Here is a 20020-nt window from a genome sequence, read left to right as displayed (position 1 = left end):
AGCAAAAATAAATAAGGAAGATACTTTAATTTGAAGCTTTCATCACAATTTTCAAAATAAGATTTTTAATTAAATTAGCTTCTATCATCATTCATGCTTCATTTTCATATTTATTTCCAACTTTGGGATCCAGCAGAAATTTTCTGACGGAAATGAGTTCTGAAAAGGTTTTCACTCATAAAAAAAGCCATGAGAGGAAAAAAAAGTTTGAGATGCTCACATATTTTCTTCCAGAACACATCGTTGATTTAAAAAAAAAGTGTATTTCAATGTAATATGAAAGGATATTCAAATGCATCATACCGGAATTTTTTTTTCAAAGAAGCTTAAATATCTAGTTTTAAATTCTAATAATTGTATACCTATTTCAATTGTAACTTTTGTGTAATTTATTCCATTTTCTTATAAATTTATAATCATGTCTTAAGTTTGCCAAAGATTTTATTTAACAAAAAAACTTACTATTTCTTTCTTTCTTTCTTTCTTTTTTTTTTTTTTTTTTTTTTTTTTTGAAATTCTATCTTTAGCAAATTTGATATATTTGTAATTATGTTATCAAATACAAAAAAACAAAAAAACAAAAAAAAAACTTTATTTTGTTAGTTAAAAATGGGACCAAAGAAGTTAGAAATGGATAGACACATGCATAAACCTGAATCTAAATTTTAAAATTGTGTTTACTGAAAACGGCAGATCAGAAATTAGGGATAAGGATTTAAATAAAACAAAAATGGGACAACTGCATTCCAATAATCGGATACTTTTATTGAAAGCTAGCCGTGCTTACGAAACAACTACTATTAATGTCCTAAATGCTCTGACAGCAATAAGAAAAAAATACAATACAGCAGCATGTTGTTGTCCCGTCGGGACAATCACAATCCATGGACCGAACAGCATTCTTCAGCTTTTCTTATGCATCTGTTGCCTACTGGCCGTCTTATAACTGGCCGAGTGTAAACCCGGCATTATTCTAAAGTAGAATCGTTGAGTAAGCTGCCAAAACTGGATGTGAGTTAGACGATAGGCGTTTACATCATATATATGTATATTCTTCAATGATTGAGAATCCATTCGATGCTGTTCCTAACCATCCTTTATTTTCTTTATAATTTACTGTAATGTCTTCGTGTGTGTGTATAAATAAATGCTTTTGATGCTTTGCAATATACGCAACGTAAACCTGGAACACATATTTTGTTACATTTGTAGCAACTATATCTTTATATTATTATCTTTGTTTCGCAATTTTGTCTTTTAAAATTGGCAACAAAAGTTGCTTGTTTTGGAATAAAAATATGTCGAAATGATATAGTTTTCGCTTCATTTTAATTTGAAATATTATCTGCGTTAATCATTCCGGAAATATAATCTCTTGCAATAACCGATTCTTTATGAGCTGTACATAACTGCGCTACACATTTCCCTTTTTTTTTCAATTAAAATATTAAATTCGACAAATTAAAATCGACAAAAACTTCGCAATTGAGATTTTAACGAAACTCCAAGTTTTAGACTTCTCTAAGTTCAAAAAACACATTTTCGACATTATGTTTATCTTTCTGTGACAAATTTTAATTGTTTAGAAATTGAGTCGAATTTCAACGTCCTCGGTCATTTTGTCATTATTAAATTTCGAAAACACTATTATACAAGAATAATTTTTTCACCACTTTCGAAATTTTGTACACATACAATGTCACACAATGTACACACGCAACAATATGTACAATTTCTATGGCATATACGCTATCATTATACTATATATATATTTACAGATAAAATGTGTGTATATATATATATATATATATCTTATCTGTAAATATATATATACGCTATCATAGTATAATGATAGCGTATATGCCATAGAAATTGTACATATTGTTGAGTTTTAGCTTGGCAACAGTAGATGACAGTTAAATGTAAACAAAGCGTCATTCAACGTTTCATGCTGCTTCATTGAAAGTTTTTACAGCTACACTTGATTCAATATTTTAACCAGATAAACAAAAATGTGAAACATTTATAGTTACCCTTATTTAAGCACTTTATAAAATATAATAAGCACTTTAAAAAAAAATAGTGAACTTTATTGATATAGACTGTTTTATCAACGAAGATTTCTTTTTTGAGCTTTTATATATCACTATTGCTGAATCTCCTTTGAATTCTGACATAAAGAACATTTGCAAACTGGCTATGCCGATCTATATTTTAGGCAGTAAAATCCCAGCACGCAATGCCTTAGGCGTAAATCTTTTAATAATAATAATAATAATAAAAATAAAATAAAAAATTCTAAGATTCGCTAGCAGCTGGCGTTGGAACCTTGCATATTAAAAATGAAAATTTTGAGCATAATAGAAGCAGCAACGAGACTGAAAAAAAAGCATCCATTTCTAACAGCTTCGTTATTAGAGAGAAAAAAATTTTAAGCAATAAGTGCACTTACTTGGCTCGACTAATTCTTCATCTGAACAGGGACAAAATTTCTGTAAAAACACAGCGGAACTTTTCAATAATTCATTTTTGTTGTTGTACATTTTTTGTTGTTGTTGTCGACGCGATATGTAACTCCGCCATGATGGCATTAAATTCTCCAATATAATATTCCTACAAATATTTATAGTCGTAATATTTATGATCATCCCAATAATTAGATATTGATTCTTGTTATTCCAGTCATTGATTCGAACGGATCGAATTATCATGAGAAATCCACGAAAAGAACAACAAATCAAAAAGAATTCCGTTAGAATGATAAGATCACAAAATAGTGAAATAAAGACAGACGATTTCAAAAAGCTCGAGCAGACGATTTTAATTTTTTATTTTCTGTTCTGAACAGAAAATAAGCAGGTGATTTTAATGAACAGTGAATGTATGATTTTAGTTAGAATAAATTCATTTAGTAAGAATTGCAAAAGGACAAATATTTCACTTCAAAAATAACGTTACAAATTACTTCAATAATTAATTGGTCTTTCAGAGAATGGCCGGAATGGCGCCATTGTAACTTTTTAAGAGAATGAGTCACCAAATATGTTAATCTTTTTTTTTTTTAATTCTCATCATATTTCACAAATATTTATAACTATAATGATTTGCGACTGAGGAATTAAGATACCACAGATAGAATAAAATGAATGGTGAAAAATAAATGGCATTTAAATAGTTTTTTTGTCCAAATAAATGCTTTTTTGTATAAATTAATAAATGTTTTCTGATTGCTCATGGTCACCTATTGAATATTCTCTAATAGTTCAAATTATAGGGATTATTAAGTTTTTTCATTTCAAATGATATCACATTCTTATTTTTTATGTCATTTTTACATGAAATTAAAATGTGTCAAATTAATATCTATGTCTTAATCTATGTGTTAATAATGTAACAAGAAGTTTAAATCAGTATTTGAAAATTAGCTAACTGCTTTCATTTATAGTTCTTTTAACATTATATTTACTTTGACTATTAATTAATTTAACAAATTTTGAAGTTTGAATTGATGCATCCCTGAAGATGAGCTTAAAACATTTGAATCTTATTTTTGATTTCAATTTTTTATCTAAACTGTTTGAAGAATTCTCACTTTTTATCATGTGAGAACATGATATTATTTTTGGTTAGGGAGTTTTGAAGCTCGCGTAGGCAACGAATAATTGAAGCTTGAAATCGCGTAGGCAATGAATAAAGCATAAATTGCAATTTTCATCATCACCTGCTACACCTGCTTTTACCAGTATTGTATTATTATTATGTATGCTTCTTTGAAAAAAGATGCATTTATAAAAGGATGACCTGCTTTTAGAGACATGGGGTTTTCACCATAGTAATCCTACGGGGCTATAGAAGATCCCCCATGGTGTCATCTACTGCACATGCGCAAATGGTTTTCGTTTACTTCACTTAGAAGTATCCCCCGGGGGTCCTCTAAGCCCCCCCCCCCCCAAATTTTGGATCCATTGCGCATATACAGTACGTATTTTGCTTAGTATTGGTCAAATCAATGTCAGATCAATACCATACAGTTCCTATGGGTCTCGGGATGTCGATGATATCAACTTCCGGTCAGACCGGAAGTTGTTATATATCAGCTTCTATGCAACGTAGAGACGAGTACGACCCATCTATACACTCGTCTCAATGAATAGAGTCGAATGACATTTTTACCGAAACTCGTGTCCTCGATAGGGGACGAGTTACATTACATTTGCTCATATGGTTGGATAGAACTTGCCAAAATGTACGTAACAATAGGAGTTTCATGCTGCCACTCCGAGTGATTCGCGAGATACGGGCTCTCAAAGTTGTAAAAATTTGAATTTTCGGGCTAGATTTTCGACTTCGTTTTTGCAAAAAACTCTTACTAAAACTCTTACTTTACGACTGACATCGATACACTTTACTCGATGTCCTCTATCGAACGATACCACATTTACGTCTCTTACGTTATTAGGAGCCGAGAAACGGAAACGAGAACGGAAAAAGAACATAATGTTGTTCTGGTTAGGGGAGTTTGAAGTTCGCGTAGGCAATGAATAAATCATAAATGGGGCGTTCTAAACTTTCACCCGATGAAGCCTTGCAAAGAAAAAAAGAAAGGGAACGAAAGAGCAAACAGAGGTCGGAACAAAACCTTCAATCAAACCTTCAGAGACAAAACCTTCAATCAACAAAAACGAATGGTGAAAATTTAAAATTAGAAGCTGATAGAATTAAACATGAACGTAAAATAACTTTACTACGGGAACGAAGAAAGCTTAAACGTATGCAGTGTGTTGAAGATTCTCAATCGCAAAACTCAACTTCAAACACAGAACGTGTCAATTTGGATTTTGAATCACAACGTTCAACGCAAAACGTCTCAGTTTCGATTCTGAGTTTGAAATATCGCTTTCTAGCTCTAAGCAATTCATCGGAAAAAAAATGTTCTCACTTGATAACTTGAAATTTGGAAAGCAAATTTCATTTTTTTATTTTAATATAATTTACTTGGTTTACAGAAGTCATTTGTTTGAACTTTCAGCTTTATCAATTATTTTGCTCAAAATTAACAGTCCATTGTGTTCAAAAATTTCAGTTGTAAAAACATTAAGAACTAATCCTTATGGTGACAATTGTTGAATTAGTGTATAAATTTTATCTCTGAATTTATACTGACTTAAAGTTTGTTTTAATATTTCGGATTTTTAAATTTATTTCTTTTTATTGTCTTGGGATTGATCCATGTGGAGGTTTCTGACCTATAGGGAGGCTTTATTGGCATATACTCTATTTGTTTTATTATTATTATTATTTATTTTACAAGCTATTAAATAAATAGTAATAATAATAAATAATAACTATTAATAATAGTAAGATAATATATTTCAATCTTACAAATTAACTTTCTATCTGGCGGGAATAATTATATTAACAGATAATATTTTAATATTTGGATTTAAATATTGGCATTGGTTAGTCGATCCCCAGTTAAATCTTGAGATGGGTTTTACACTCGGCCAGTTATAAGACGGCGAGTAGGCAGCGCATGCGTAGAAAGGCTGAAAAATGTTGTTTGTTCATGGCAAGTACTTGTCCCGACGGGACAACAGGCCACTGTATTGTATTTTATTCTTACTGCGTATGCGTTTATAGAATTTGGCGGGTTTTTTGGCATGAAAAAATTGATCACTTTTCATAGATTAATTCCAACATTTTTTGCTTTTTTTTATGCAAGGCCGGTTTTTTTTTTTTTAAACATTTTATTTTGCCATTTTTTTTTTCTGCAGTATGCTGATTTTTTTTATACGATACGCAGGGAGAAAGAAAAATTTAGGGAGGCCAAAACGGCAATTTATAGCCAAGTATGAAATGCCGAATCTAACTTAAGAAATTGTGGCAAACATAAATCAGTCCCTTTCTGAGCGTGCGTTGTCTTACAGTTCGTCTTATAACTGGACGCGTGTAAACCACCTTTAAAAACCAAACTGATTTGAGTATCCTTTTCTTTTAGCCCGCCATATCGATATACTGATGACTCTAGATCTGTTAAGTTTGCAATAAACAACATGTAACAACTCATTATACTCCTATTAAGTTTCTGATAAGCATTTATTGCGATCTTTTCTTTGTGTTCTCTTAGAAATACTGTCTAAACAATCAGTTGTATGTGCCCGGTTATATGTATCAATTATATGTATTCAGTTGTATGTGTTGCTCATGCTCCAATGCAATTTAAGAGCAATCGCTGACATTTTTTAGGGGAGACATAGATAACACTGAAGTACATTCTTTTCTAATACCCGAATTATTTAAATTTTAATAATAGAAGAATACAATCACACCTCACTTAACGAGCATCTCGTGTAAGAAGAGATCCGCACAACGAAATACAAAAAAGTGACTCGCTTAACGAGCAATGTTTCGGAGAGGAGATAGCATGCCGGATCAGCCGATTGTGTTGAGAGCCCTTACATCCACATGGAATAACTTTTGGCCGGATAGCGTTGTCACACGAGACCCTTAGGGGATTGAGCAAGTACTTGTAGAGCCTTAAGCGACGAGATTTTGCCTGTTGCCCGTATTTTGGGACTTGAGGTGAATAGAAATTGTATTTATAAGCTGGTGGAAGAACCTAGCCAAAATACCGAATAACTTGTAGAACTGCATTCTGGATCACAAAAAGAAATTTGGTTACTAGAGGTAGAAATAATAGACGCAATAGAGCAACAGTCTTCTAGTCAAAGAAGGGAGATGGGAAAAGCATGAGAAATTATTGTATCTTATGTTGAGAAGCAACACCCTGATAAGTCTGTAGATATGCGTGCTATAAATTCATTTAACGATAATGCTGCGCCTCATTTTCGAAAAAATTTTGAAACATAGCCATAGACAAATGTCTTTAGACAATGTTCTTGTTCAAAAGAGCATGATTATAAGGAATAAATTACATTATCATAAACTTGTCTGGGTATTTTTTTCGGTATGGAACACACTGAATATTTTATTTGGATTCCTATTAGAAAAAACTGTTTCACCTAATGAGGGCTTTTCGCAGTGCGAATGAGATTCGTGAACGAATTGTGCCTCGTTCACGAATAGGGGTTCAAGTTTATAACTTTTTTATTATCATTCTTAGCTGACTGATACGCTGTAAATGAAAAACATACTGCCGATCAACAATAACTTACATGACCAGAAAGGAAGCATAGCCTTAATTGGCAGTAACTGACATGACTTTTACTTATTAATTGGCAGTGACTGACATGACTCTTACTATATTAATTAGCAGTGATTGACATGACTCTAACTATATTAATGAGAGAGCACAATTAGTGGATCTCTGTGAAATTTCATGAATTCTATGTGAAACACCATATACGATTTAGTACTAAAATTTTTTTATAACAATTGTAGACAAAAGAGGGATATCTCATATGGGTCTTTAATCTAATTATATGTATATAGTTGGTTTGGTTTTAATCTTTTTGTTGTTTTGGTTTTATGTTTTTGTGTTTATGTTTGAGTTTTCAATATTTATTACATAATGCGATAATTGATTTTGGTGGTTTCTTTTTTCCTCAATCAAACTATCAAGAACTAATTTTATTTTTTTACGTTTCTGATAGAAAAAAAAGATTTTCAACTATTTTTGCTAAAGAAATTAAAAGCATAGAAGGAAGAATGATTTTTCATTTCAAGATTTAAACAAAGATACTTGATATCTTCCTCAGAATATCTATGACTGAGATTCATAGGTAATTTTCCTTATGTAATATTTGTTTTATCTCAGATTAAAAGAAATTTCATTAAAAGTAATGGATTCGAAGAAGCAGAAAATAATATTTCTACTTTAAAGGAATTTCTTGTAACAACATTAATTCGTGTCTCTTGGGCATATACTTTTATTTCTTCTTAAAATGTAAACGTTATCAGAAACACATTTTTTTTTAAATAAAAAGACTTTTACAATTGAGACAATGAGAATGATAAATCAACGCATATATCAACTTAAGCTTGTCAACAAATGGTATCTAATATGCAATTGCATATCATTTGACGCTGGGCTGTAACATCACATTCTTTCTGCAAAAAGGATAATTCATTCCAAATTTAAAATGAGAAATCGGTTTTAGTGTCCATTGCGTGAGCATGAATAAATCCCAATCTTTTAATTGCAAATCTTGTTCACACCTTTATCTATTAAAAAAACACCTGGAGATTAAATTTGAATTTTAAAATTTATGTATTCATCTAAAATATGATTAGAAAAAGTGAAATTACTTAGAAGTAAATAAAAATACTTAGAAATAAATATAATTACATGAAAATAAATAAAACTACTTAAAAATTAATAGAAATATATATAATTAAATGGAAATAAATAAAAATATCGTTTCTATCTAAAGATTTAAACTCCGAAAAAACACTCCACTGTAGAAAAGTTCTCCTATATGTGTTTATTTTCTTATAGTGATAAATTTTGATCCAGGATGCAGTAATAAATTATCAAGGTGATAGAAAAAAAGAGTTTCTATTACTCTATGTAGTAAAGTATAGAATCTGAAATAGAAGAGAATAATACTATAAAATCACAAAATGTGCATAAAAAATAAATTTGAATAAAATGGGTTCATTAGCTTGGCTTTTATTAAATTTATTAGAAAGAAGAATTGAATGCTTCAAAAATATTGCGGAATGTTTAACCACATTTCAGAAACTTTTCTGGTTTCATTTACTTGATCATAAGACCATCATTATATTTCTTAGGTAAGTGGGACATTTTTTTCTTCTGGACTGTCTAATATCTTGACGATATGAAGATTCCATTACTTTATTCACCTTTTATGCATGCATTTTTCATCTGTTATTTTATAGATTCAGAATGATATACTAATATAACAAATGAATCGAACGAGGTGTAAAGATTTTGCATCTAATTTAAATGAAAAATGTTCAAATTCATCATTATCCCTCGAACGTTACTAGATCTCTTGCAGATGGAAAATCTGAAATTTTAATCTGAGAAGGGTATTTCTTCCAACATAAGAATGATTTCTTCAGCCCTCATTGAATGACAAGATGAATTGGACGACTGAGGTTTATATATATATTTTCATTCTATTTATTTCAGCCGTACGTTGCAAAACCAGGTGGAATCTTTAGAAAATAGCATCTCGGGCGCCAGCAGTAAGCTGCAAGCAGAATTGTCCAACCTCAAATCCAAGTACCATTCTGAAGTGACCGATCTCAGTAGCATTGTCGATAACACCTCTCAACAAGTGAGCGACTTGCAAAAACTTTGCAAGAGACAGGCCAATCAATTGCTGGTAAAGTATTTATTTTTATTACACTGAGTATTGCATTATCTTTAATCAAGGCATTAAAAAACTTCTTGAAATCATGAAGCTAAATCAAGATTTATTATTATCCATAAATAAGTCAACTTCCATCCGAAAAGATTTTACTACTACATGTGTTGCATGCAAAATAAGATTCAAAAGATTTCCAACTAACTTTAAGGATAGATATAGTATAACAAAACAATCAGTTTCAAGCAGGTGCATATGGCAAATGCAATATGCTGCAATTCCTGTGCATATGGCAAATACCCTTATTTGTTCTATAGCGATTTGAGAAACAATGGCCGCCCTTATTCCCTAAAAAGAAATAGCAAAAGTAAAATAAAATTATGTAGTAGTGCTAAGAGAAAGTGCATTCTTTCAGTGTATTTCAACTAATAAAAGGATTGCCCAAATGAAAAGTGGACAAGTTGAATGAAAAGAATGCCTTTATTGGAAATCAAAAGAAATTAGCATGGGCGTTATTCCACCGTTTAGGTAACAGGTCTATGCCTTTGTTGTGGAAAGATGGTGGTTGATTCTTGAGGAAGTCCTGCACAGTTTCCTTTACTTCGTCTTCCGAATGGAAATGTGTCTCCTATAATGCAGTTAAGTGGCCAAAAGATGTGAAAGTCACTGAGTGACAAATTCACACTGTACAGCGGGTGTTCTAACACTTTCCAAAGGAATTTTTTCAGGTCCTCTGTATTTCACGGGAGAGTATGGGCTGACATTGTCATGGAGAAGAATCACTTGTTGTGTGAGAAGGTCCTGTCATTTGCTTTTTATTGCTTTCCGTAGTTTCATCAGAGAACTGCAGTATTGTGCTGAATTGATAGTGTTTCCTTGAAGCAAGAAATCAATCAAACTTGGTCCATGGCAATAGATGAATCAACAACCGTACTACCGTACGCTGTTCCGATTTGGACGCATCCATGTATAGAACGACTTTACTTTCTACCAGTTTTCTCTAATACAAACAGCTTTCACTGTTGAACGCCGTATGCAGTGCACACCTCCTACCGCACTTTATATCTCTGTTCGGTGACGCTGCTATAGCTGCAGTCATTCTGACGCAATCGCAAGTCTTCACTTTTCATTTGGACAACCCTTATAGAAATGGGAAGGAATGGCTTGCTTGTACTTTCAAAATTTTCAATAAATATGCAATCCCCACAATGAATTTCTTTTGTATTTGCTCTGAAAGCGTTGAGAAATTGGAGCGATCAGTCCTTCTTTCCTTCATCAATTGTGAATATTCTAATTCAAGAAGCCCTGATTTAACTTTTCACTGCTAACCCTCCCGTGGAAATTCTATACTCTATACTATACTATACTATACTCATACTCATACTGCACCTCTCAAACGAGAGGTGCAGGATGTAAAGCAAGTTATTACTAAGAATGCTAATTTCGCCTCCTGGATTTTTCGTTTGAAACAGAAACAGGTCCCAAAACGGCTTATGAGTATAGACTTTTCAACGAAGGGTTGGACCAGGTTCATAGTATTAAATAGACATCACAGATATTTCCAATGATTTTGTAACGTTGATAGTTTCATCGTTATTAGAATGACATTAAAATGAATCCAAGAGTATGAACTGGTTCTTAGAATACCCATTAAAAATATCACTCGAAATTATTCTTTCCTTGTAGGAGTTACAGTCGGCCTACGAAGACGCCCAGAGGAACATACAGGACATCCTCCTAGAAGTGGATCTGTGGCAGAACAAGTGCAAGTCGCTCAAGAAAGAGATGGATAGGTTGAGACAGGATGTCGAATTGGTGAGTCATTCTTGTTATATCTTCATTCTCTCTCTGAACCTTTTTAGTATTTGATTATTTCTACAACGAATCTATACTTAAATGTTTTTCTCTATTATTTGGCAGGCGTTGACGAAAAAAAGTAAAGATTAAGGGATTTTGAATATCACCAGACCGTTTTCTTTTCAAGTAAGTGATACAGTGAGATAAAAATCTACGATAATGTGCCAACTATGATCAACTTTCGGTTGGCTGTATGGTTTATGGGCGCAAGAGCCATATTTGACTTTACTATGCAATCAAATCGTAAAACTAAAATAGATTTAAAAAACCAATTTCGCCACTTTCTGTTTCTTGTGAATGCTCATGATCTTTAGATATTTCACCAGTGATGACGTGCCTTCTAAAGCTCTCCATTTTCGAGAGATATAGGAGCTTGAAACAGTTCACAGTTTCAACAACTGGACCGATTTCACCAATTTTTATTTGTCACTGTGTGAGTTTAACTAATTAATCATGATGATCTATGCTTATTGGACAAGTATAAATTAAAATGCTCATATTTAGAGTTTTAAGATGGTTTTCATCGAAAATAGTTGCCATTAATAAATTAATATTCTAATATATGGTTGTCGAAAGTGGTTAGTTTTTATCTATAAAAAGCTGCTTTAATTTCATAATGTTATCTTATTTCTATGAGTAAAGTAATAAATTTTAAAAATGATATTCACAAAAAAGATTTTAGCATATTAATAAAGTTTTATTGATAATTACAATATAAAAATATCCACCCATTTTACAGTAGATTATGCTAAGATGTTAAAGTTACGTGCAAAAATTATTGAGGAAAAGAAATGAAGTAAAAGTATCGCAAATTAAAAATATAAGCAAAAAAATAGAAAGATATTTGCCTTAGTAATAAAATATAAAAGAACTCTCTTATAAAAGATCCAAATCTAATTACTAACAAACCACATGTTTACATAATATGAATTAGGTATATCATGGCGATTTAATTTCAGAATAAATGTAGATTTTGCTCTATAAAAAAAGAGCATGACGTTATCATTCAGTGTAAGATAACACAATTGGGCAGCCAGTGAATGCTCTAGGAGAGAATACGAAGGTCCTCGTATACGTATGTATTTTTACTCTCTGTTTATAATGTAACAACGAAATTTAAATTTAAAAAACAATAATATAGCTTTAAACGAGCAATTATTGTATATATAAAACTTTATTTCGTTTTAACTTGGAAACTGACCTAATGATTTGGATCAAATTTTATTAAGGTTTTGCTTTTAAGGTGTATCTATATAGTTGTCTTCCCTGAGAATAAGCGATTTTACACACAAAAGGTTTTTTATAATTAAATACTGACATATGGCTATACACGACCTGCATAAGCGTGTCAGATGTGATTAGTCATAAGGGCTTGAGAATCCCAAGCATTTTTCTCATATTCGATATCACGTTAGCAATTTAATTAGTTTTCGCTTATAACTTTAAACAAGCCATAGGATAGGATCCCACCTGCAATTTTGCAATAATAATAATAATAATAATAAATAATAAAAAAAATATCGCACCAAGCTTGTATTCCCAGGTACTTATCAATAATTTGAACAACAAAATTTGTATTTAAAATTACTACTTATCTATAGCCTCGATAAGCTTAGATAAACATTACATTGACTTGGTTCGTAGAAGAACACCAGTGATTAGCCTTAACTCTTCTTATTTTAGATGTACACATATGAACAAAACTCACAGGTAGAAACACAAAAACCTATATATATATATATATATATATATATATATATATATATATATATATATATATATATATATATATATATATATATATATATTATAACTCTGTACCGAAACCCCCCCCCCCCAAAAAAAAAAAAACCCCGAGCAAAACATGCTCCATAAAACCGCCAATTTCATGGCTGGAAGTCACATTGCCCAAATCAATCTCTATATTTCTCCCTAGGCTCTTTCTCTCATACGACAACAAGGGTCGCGGTAGCCTGTCGGATAGGTTTCGGCTTCGTAACTAGAAGATATCAGGTTCGAGAGCCGATTCCACCCAAGAACCGCCGTGTAGGTGAGGCTGGTGCACGCTAAATCCGTCGGGGCCAAACGTCCTCCCATTGGCGTGGTGTGGAAGCTTGGAGAAGGGTGTCCTCCCCGTCATCTGATCGCGATTCAAAATTACGAAATCCGTCCCAAAATGGCCCTAATGTTACTTTAGAACGGGACGTTAATAGAACTAAACCAAATTAAGCCATTCAATAATAATAAGTAGTTTTCTGTTCTTTCCATATAATTACCTGTAACAAAATTAAACAAAGTTTTTTTCTATTAGTTGATCCCAGTTATGTATATCTTTAAACGGGCAATTCTTGTATATGTATACATTTATTTCGTGTGCTTCGGCTCTAATGATTTGGATCAAATTATATATTTAGATAAGATTTTGCTTTTTAAGGTATCTTTATTAAAAACCCGAGATTTGACGCACATACACACACACAAAAAAAAGTTTTTTGTAACTAACTATTAGAATAAGTATATAGTATATTCAACTTCCGCTTCGAACTGTGGTCAGAATGACGCGTGTGCTGCGGGTCCTCGGCTCGAGTCAAGAGTTTTGCTTTATTTTTTACTTATGTATTTATATTCATTACTTTTGGTTATTAAGCTTATATAAGTGTCTTTCCCGAAAAAAAAAAAAAAAAACGTGATTTTACACACACATAAAAAAAAAAAAAAATTGTAACTAACTATTAGAGCCTTTTTCTATCAGCTCAAAATAAGAACGTTCAAAAATATAAGTAATGATAAATAAACTGTAAAATGAATATTGTAATATAGCAGATCGTTTCGAATAACAAATTAAATTAAGAACATTCATGATTTTTTTTTTATTTAAATGACCAGTTCATATGTAAGTTTAATTGAAAAAAATATCCATATGTAATTAATCAGTAGGTGATTCGTATCTAAATATTTTCTCAAAAAAAAAAAAAAAAAATTACCGAGCTAAGTTGAGTCTTCCTCGTACTGAAATATTAATGTTAGATGGCAAATTAAGTTATTTCCAGCATCACACAAACGAACTATATAACAAAAAATTTAATAAACGTCTTTTAGGATCTCTGCCTCCATTTTTTTATTTTCTTTAGGTTCCTCCCATGGTGTACTGACTCTAGACGCTGCCGTAGTAATGGTATTCGTCTGCTGTTCTGAAGCAATCATGGATAAACAGGAGAACCAATTATTTTTCTTGAAGAAGCATGCGAATGCTGGATTGTAACCCTATAATAAATGTCTCTTAGTTTTCTAATCTGGGTTTTTATTTAGCTACTTTTTAAACAATAGTTATCAGAATTCACTTATATAAAACGCTAAAATTGTCGCACAGGAATCGCGCGTATTATTTACTGTAGTAACATTCAAACATTAACAAACCACCCTACGAATTTCAGACTGCTTCATTCATTGAATATTTTTACAGGTGTGTTAAATCGAACATTTCGCTCAGCTAATTAATGGTTGAAGATGTTTCGCCAAAAAGTGCATTCAGTCAGGGAAAAAAGATACAAATGAAATAAAGAAACAAATTTCAAACAAAAAGTTTAATCGAGCGCATAAATAGGCTTGACCATCTCGATATAAGTAATCGTGGTAAAGTTTCAGATTAATTAACGGTTTCTCCACAAGCACATCAAAATCGGGCCAATCGTCCAAAAACTTGTCTAGAAACTGCCATTCTGGATGGATACCAGAAATGGTAACAGATTACTTTTAGAGATTGCAAAAAAATTGGCGACAAATCGTCCCAAAATATTTCAGTTTTGGCTATCGTACCTTAATTTTAAGTCTAGCCGTATCGTTATGATATATAATTATGAATTATAAAAAATTTTTTTGTAAGATAATAAAAAAAATTGTATTATCTTAAGACACAAAAAAATATATCTTTAATGATATCAATTTCATTTCTGGACAATTTCCTCTATAAAAGAAATAATATTTTTAAATCAATTCGATACATTAGTTGAAAAAAAAAACGTTTTATAGAGAAAAAATGTTTTTAAAGTTTTAAAAAATGAAAGAATTCAAACCATATATCAAAACAATCAATTTTTGCCAGTCATTAAATCAGTAGTAGAATTTTCACTTCAGCTTTTATTTCGTAACATAGATACTTTTTTTAATTTGCAGTGTACTGATTGAAATCGTGTTTTCGGTCATTTCAAATAACAAAATAACCATTTAACAACCTAATAAGTGGATAAACTGTCCGATTGAACTGTTCGCCAAAGGCTGCTAGTTCGCTTCCATTTTTTCTAATAATAAAGGAAGATGTTCGTGCGTATATTGCCGTTCTAAGTCAGGCCGTTTCACCTAAATGTAACCACATTTGGTACAAATAGATTTTGTAGCGTGGAAATATGTATTATTTTAAAACTCTTTTTTTTATTTTGATTTAATAAAAATTTATTGAGGACTTGACATCATACCGCGATATCTCCTTAAATATTACGACTCAAAAATTATTTACAATCCGTTTAAAAATTCAAAAAAAAAAAAAAAGTTTTTAATCATAAATATTTAATTTCCAATTAATTTTTCTTGCATTCTGCCAATTAAAAAAATATTTTAATGTGTAATTTCCGACAATATATCTCAATGTTGCAATCTCATCGAAATTTTGAAGTTGATATTGCTTTCACTCTTTCATGAAATATTTAATCGCGTAACATTCTTTTATTAGGGCAGATAAAGATTCTGTTTATAACCTCAGGAATAAGCAAGCGTATCGTGAAAGATGTTGTGCAATTATTGATTGCCCAGATAAGCACGTTTTAAATAACACTGTGATACCGTGACGACTTCTTAAGGAAGGTTCCTTTGGACAATGAGTTCAAGTATAAAACAGATAAAATAACACGAATTTAAAAATCTATCACAATTTGAAGTTTAAAAATATTTTTTTCTGGAGATCATGAAAGTTAATATAAGGGATTTAATTTAACTTAAATACAATCAATATTCCTGGTGAACCAGCTGTTAGCCGAAGATTGCTAGTAAAATATGTGCATATAAAACGCAAACAAATGTTGCATAAAAATCTATCTTATTACTTATGGTCGAATGGCAACAGTCAAATGCAGGATTGTGGACACACACAAATAAACCTCCTTTGATTTAATTTAGTTCAAAATGCATAATAGCGTGCATAATGCATAGAAAATAATAGTGTGTAAAATGCATAGAGGTGCATAATTTAGTGCTAAGACCATACACCAAATGTCACTTTTGTTTACTTTGTATATTTCGTGCACGAGAAGAATATATGACATCTTAAAACTCAGAATTATGCGTTCAATGTATGCATTCAATTAATAACAGGGAATCTTCAAAATTTCTTTAAAAAATTAATTTTGATTTATATCTATAAATTGCACTTTAATGTTTTCATGAGACACTGGCAATACATGAGGTGAATAAATACCATTAACACAAATGCTTTACTTGAACATGTACATTGAAAACATTTTTGCTAACTTAACGCTTTATATTAGCTTGTGAATAAAATGAATGAATATTTTGGAATAGTACCTGTTCTTGATGAAGGATTTGATACAAATTTTTGGTATAAAGCTCAAATTTGAATTTTACATTTAAAAAAAATCATTTATCATATTCACATACACAGACATATTTCCCTGTTTATTTATTTTGGAAGTGGGGAAGTTTTTTACGTCAAAATAAAATATCTCACGACCAAATTTGCCAAAGACTATAATTCTTTCAATGTACAAGGAAGTAACAAAAATTGTACAGTTAAAAAAAGTTTAAACAAATTGAAAGTAATATATATATATATGTTCTTGCTCCGAAACACAACGAAAGATGGTTTTAACCAGCGGGAGGGGTCTCTCAAAACTTTCTCGTAATAAAGATGTTGTTAAGAGAACGCTTTGCATAGCATGGACGTACATTAGCAATGTACGTCCATGAGTTAACGTGAGTTTTGTATTTTTACTGCATTTATCGTGTTATCCATGGCAAGTTATTTGGCGACTAATCCTTGTTGCGCGGATAACAGTATCCGAAAATAGAACTTGTGTTTTAAATGCTTATTTTCCATCCGATTGAAACTAAAATTTGATCCAAAACTTTACTTGTAGTCGCCAAATCCCATATCAAATTTGATGTATTTAAATTATTCCGTTTTTGAGATACCAGTTAATATATTTCTAAAATACAGACCGACAGGCAATTAAACCCTTGCTGGATTTAGCTCAAAATTAGATAGGTATTTAGACCATAAATGCCAATTCTGCGAACCGAGTTTTATCCATCTAACTCTCTTCGTTTTGTAGTTATTGTGTTAAATTAAATTCGAACTGCCGGACAGAAACTTCCTGCTCAAAATTTGATGGAATTTTAAGAATTCGATATAAAGGCGTTTTTGAGTTATCTTTGTCAGAGAGTGACAGACGGACATTCTCCAAAAATGATATAGTCGAACTCGGAGAGGACTAAGGCGTGGAAATTCATCTAAATCTTGAGTTTGAATTTTTTGACAATTACTATACTTTCGTTATACTACGTATACGAGAAAGGAAATAAGGATTTTAGATGATTAAATTACATTAGAATTCGGATTAAAAATCTTAAATAATATAGAGAAGTGAGAACTTTTAAAAGTTAATTTAATGATAAGGGTTACCACTCAAATCTGCTAAAAAAAATTCCTGAATTTTCCTGTATGAACAGCACAAGAAAAGCCTTACTTTCCTAGTTACTATCAATGAGAAAAAGCAAAGGGAAATAAGCAATAGTTCATCATTACCTGAAATAATATAATATTAAATGAATTATTATATTTACAAACAAAGTAAACAATTTTTTTCCTTTATTATTGCCTAAAATTCTGCAAGACAAATTCACAGTTTAAGGGGGGAAAAAAGGTATTGCCTATACTCTCAAAATAAAGAATCGGGTGAACTAAAACATTCTTACATAATTACATGGATAATACAACTATTCCAAGATTATTTCACAAAAAGCATTACAAAGCTTTCTTCTTCTTTTTTTCCCCTTCTGCAGATTTTCCAGTCATGCATTTTTTTTTTTTTTTTCTCTTTTCAACATTTTCATTTGCAACGCTGCTTTGCGTTTGTTGAACTCCTTTTCTTTTCCCCGAACTTTTTTCAGCTTCATAATACATTGCACGTGTACATTTAGCACACTGAAGCATATCTTTTGAAATCAGCACATTTAAAACACTTTCATAAAAGTTAATGATAACACACAGTTCTTGGACTAATTGAAGAATCTTCTTTAAGATTTTCAGCAAGCACATCCTGGTTGATACTAAAACCTTTTTCCACAAGCACACTGCCACGTGACAACACGAGAAATATTTTCACAAACTTCCCAAAAATTAGGAAATTCTTTGGACTTTCGAATAGAAATTTTCGAAACGAATTTTGTTCATAAATGAAGCAAGCTGTTCTTTTTATACTTTTTAGTTTTTTCTGGAAAATCTCAAATTGGATCCTTGCGCATTCTGAACATGTCGTGGAAATTTGTGCTTTGAATAAAGAAGATGAAACAAATCAACCACTCGTTTTTCACATAATAATGCAGTGGTCTTCAATAAATGTGGATTTAAACAAGATATAACTTTTAAAACAGAAAAATTTTTGGATATGCGTTCAATTATTTTTTTACAGTATTCTTCAAAAACAAAAACACTACTGGAAAGCCATCCCCCCCCTTGTTTTTTCAGTTTTAGTAACTCAACTAGTAATCAAATAACTTGTAGTTGCTATTTCCAATGTCAATATTTTTTTCACAGTCTCGGAGTTTTAGTATCATCAAGCTCTATAAAAAATAAGCTGTGTAATGTTTTTGCTTCTTTTCATAAGCATGAAAAATTTTCACATGAAAAAAACACTGCTGGTTTAGATTTTTTAAGAAAATGGTTGAGAAATAATAATATAAGAGAAGCTAACTTGAGCATATCATTTTATCCTGACAAGCATTTATCATATTATCACTCGTGGCAGACCTAGACCTAGGCAAATTTCTTTTTCTGAAATCTCTGCATTTCTTTATGTTGTCAAAAACTTTTAGTGCATGTTTGCAAACATTGCCCTTTTCTACCCAACGGATAAAAAAAAAACTTCAGTGGAAATTCAGAAGAACCTGTCACTTCTAGGAAATCGTCCATGTCTAACTGGACCCTTTTCAAATATTCTATACATTGCTCTAAGAGTAACATCAACTTTCAATTTTATGTCCGTACATCTTCTTGTGTACAGCCGACCACTGAACGTCGCAGTATCGACAGGATTTCTTGTGGCCGACTGCTATCTTTAGCATTGTCCATCGACATTCTCTTCGAGGTAAGGATGGATCTATGCAGAAGAAAAGGAATGAGTTAAGGAAAGTTTAACAACTACAAACGATGTTTAGTTTTTTTACAGCTATGGCAAAAATCTTTTATTCTTGCAGTGTTTAAAGAAATTGACCTTCTTTAGACGTAAAAACTAAAATTCCCTGTATTTTTCTAGCTTTTAAGGAAAATGTCAAAATTAACTATTTTACAAAAGATTTTCACATTTCATGATTATTGCAGTGACAAGGCAACTCTGTGACAATCTATATGACTTAGTAATTTATGAAATGTGGAGCATAGTTTTTAAAACAATTTAATTGGTTTTCGTACTAAGGATTATAGCGAAAATCTTAAAAATTTAGATCAGAATAATCTTTGATTTCTTTCAGATCTTTACAAATGCAGTTTGTACAATGCCTTTTTACACCTATTTTTTAAAAAATAATTCTTTGGAAGGGATATAAATTTCAAAATATACAATACACAAAAATTAAGACAC

General features: G+C 31.2%; 1 protein-coding gene across 1 annotated transcript in view; it reads left to right on the top strand.

Moving 5' to 3' along the window:
• The window catches only part of LOC129984794 (uncharacterized), a 28697-nt gene extending 14252 nt beyond the window's left edge, over positions 1–14445 (top strand). Inside the window, exons 2-5 of the mRNA XM_056094750.1 lie at positions 9119–9314; positions 10983–11111; positions 11217–11279; positions 14285–14445. Coding sequence (XP_055950725.1) covers positions 9119–9314; positions 10983–11111; positions 11217–11243 — 352 coding nt within the window. The 3' untranslated portion in view covers positions 11244–11279; positions 14285–14445. The remainder of the gene's footprint in view (positions 1–9118; positions 9315–10982; positions 11112–11216; positions 11280–14284) is intronic.
• Positions 14446–20020: the final 5575 nt, after the last annotated feature.

The sequence above is a fragment of the Argiope bruennichi genome, chromosome 9 (genome assembly GCF_947563725.1).
Source record: "Argiope bruennichi chromosome 9, qqArgBrue1.1, whole genome shotgun sequence".
Classification (NCBI taxonomy): domain Eukaryota; kingdom Metazoa; phylum Arthropoda; class Arachnida; order Araneae; family Araneidae; genus Argiope; species Argiope bruennichi.
The sequence above is the reverse complement of the archived record's forward strand: the minus strand, read 5'-3'. Positions and strand labels throughout refer to the sequence as shown.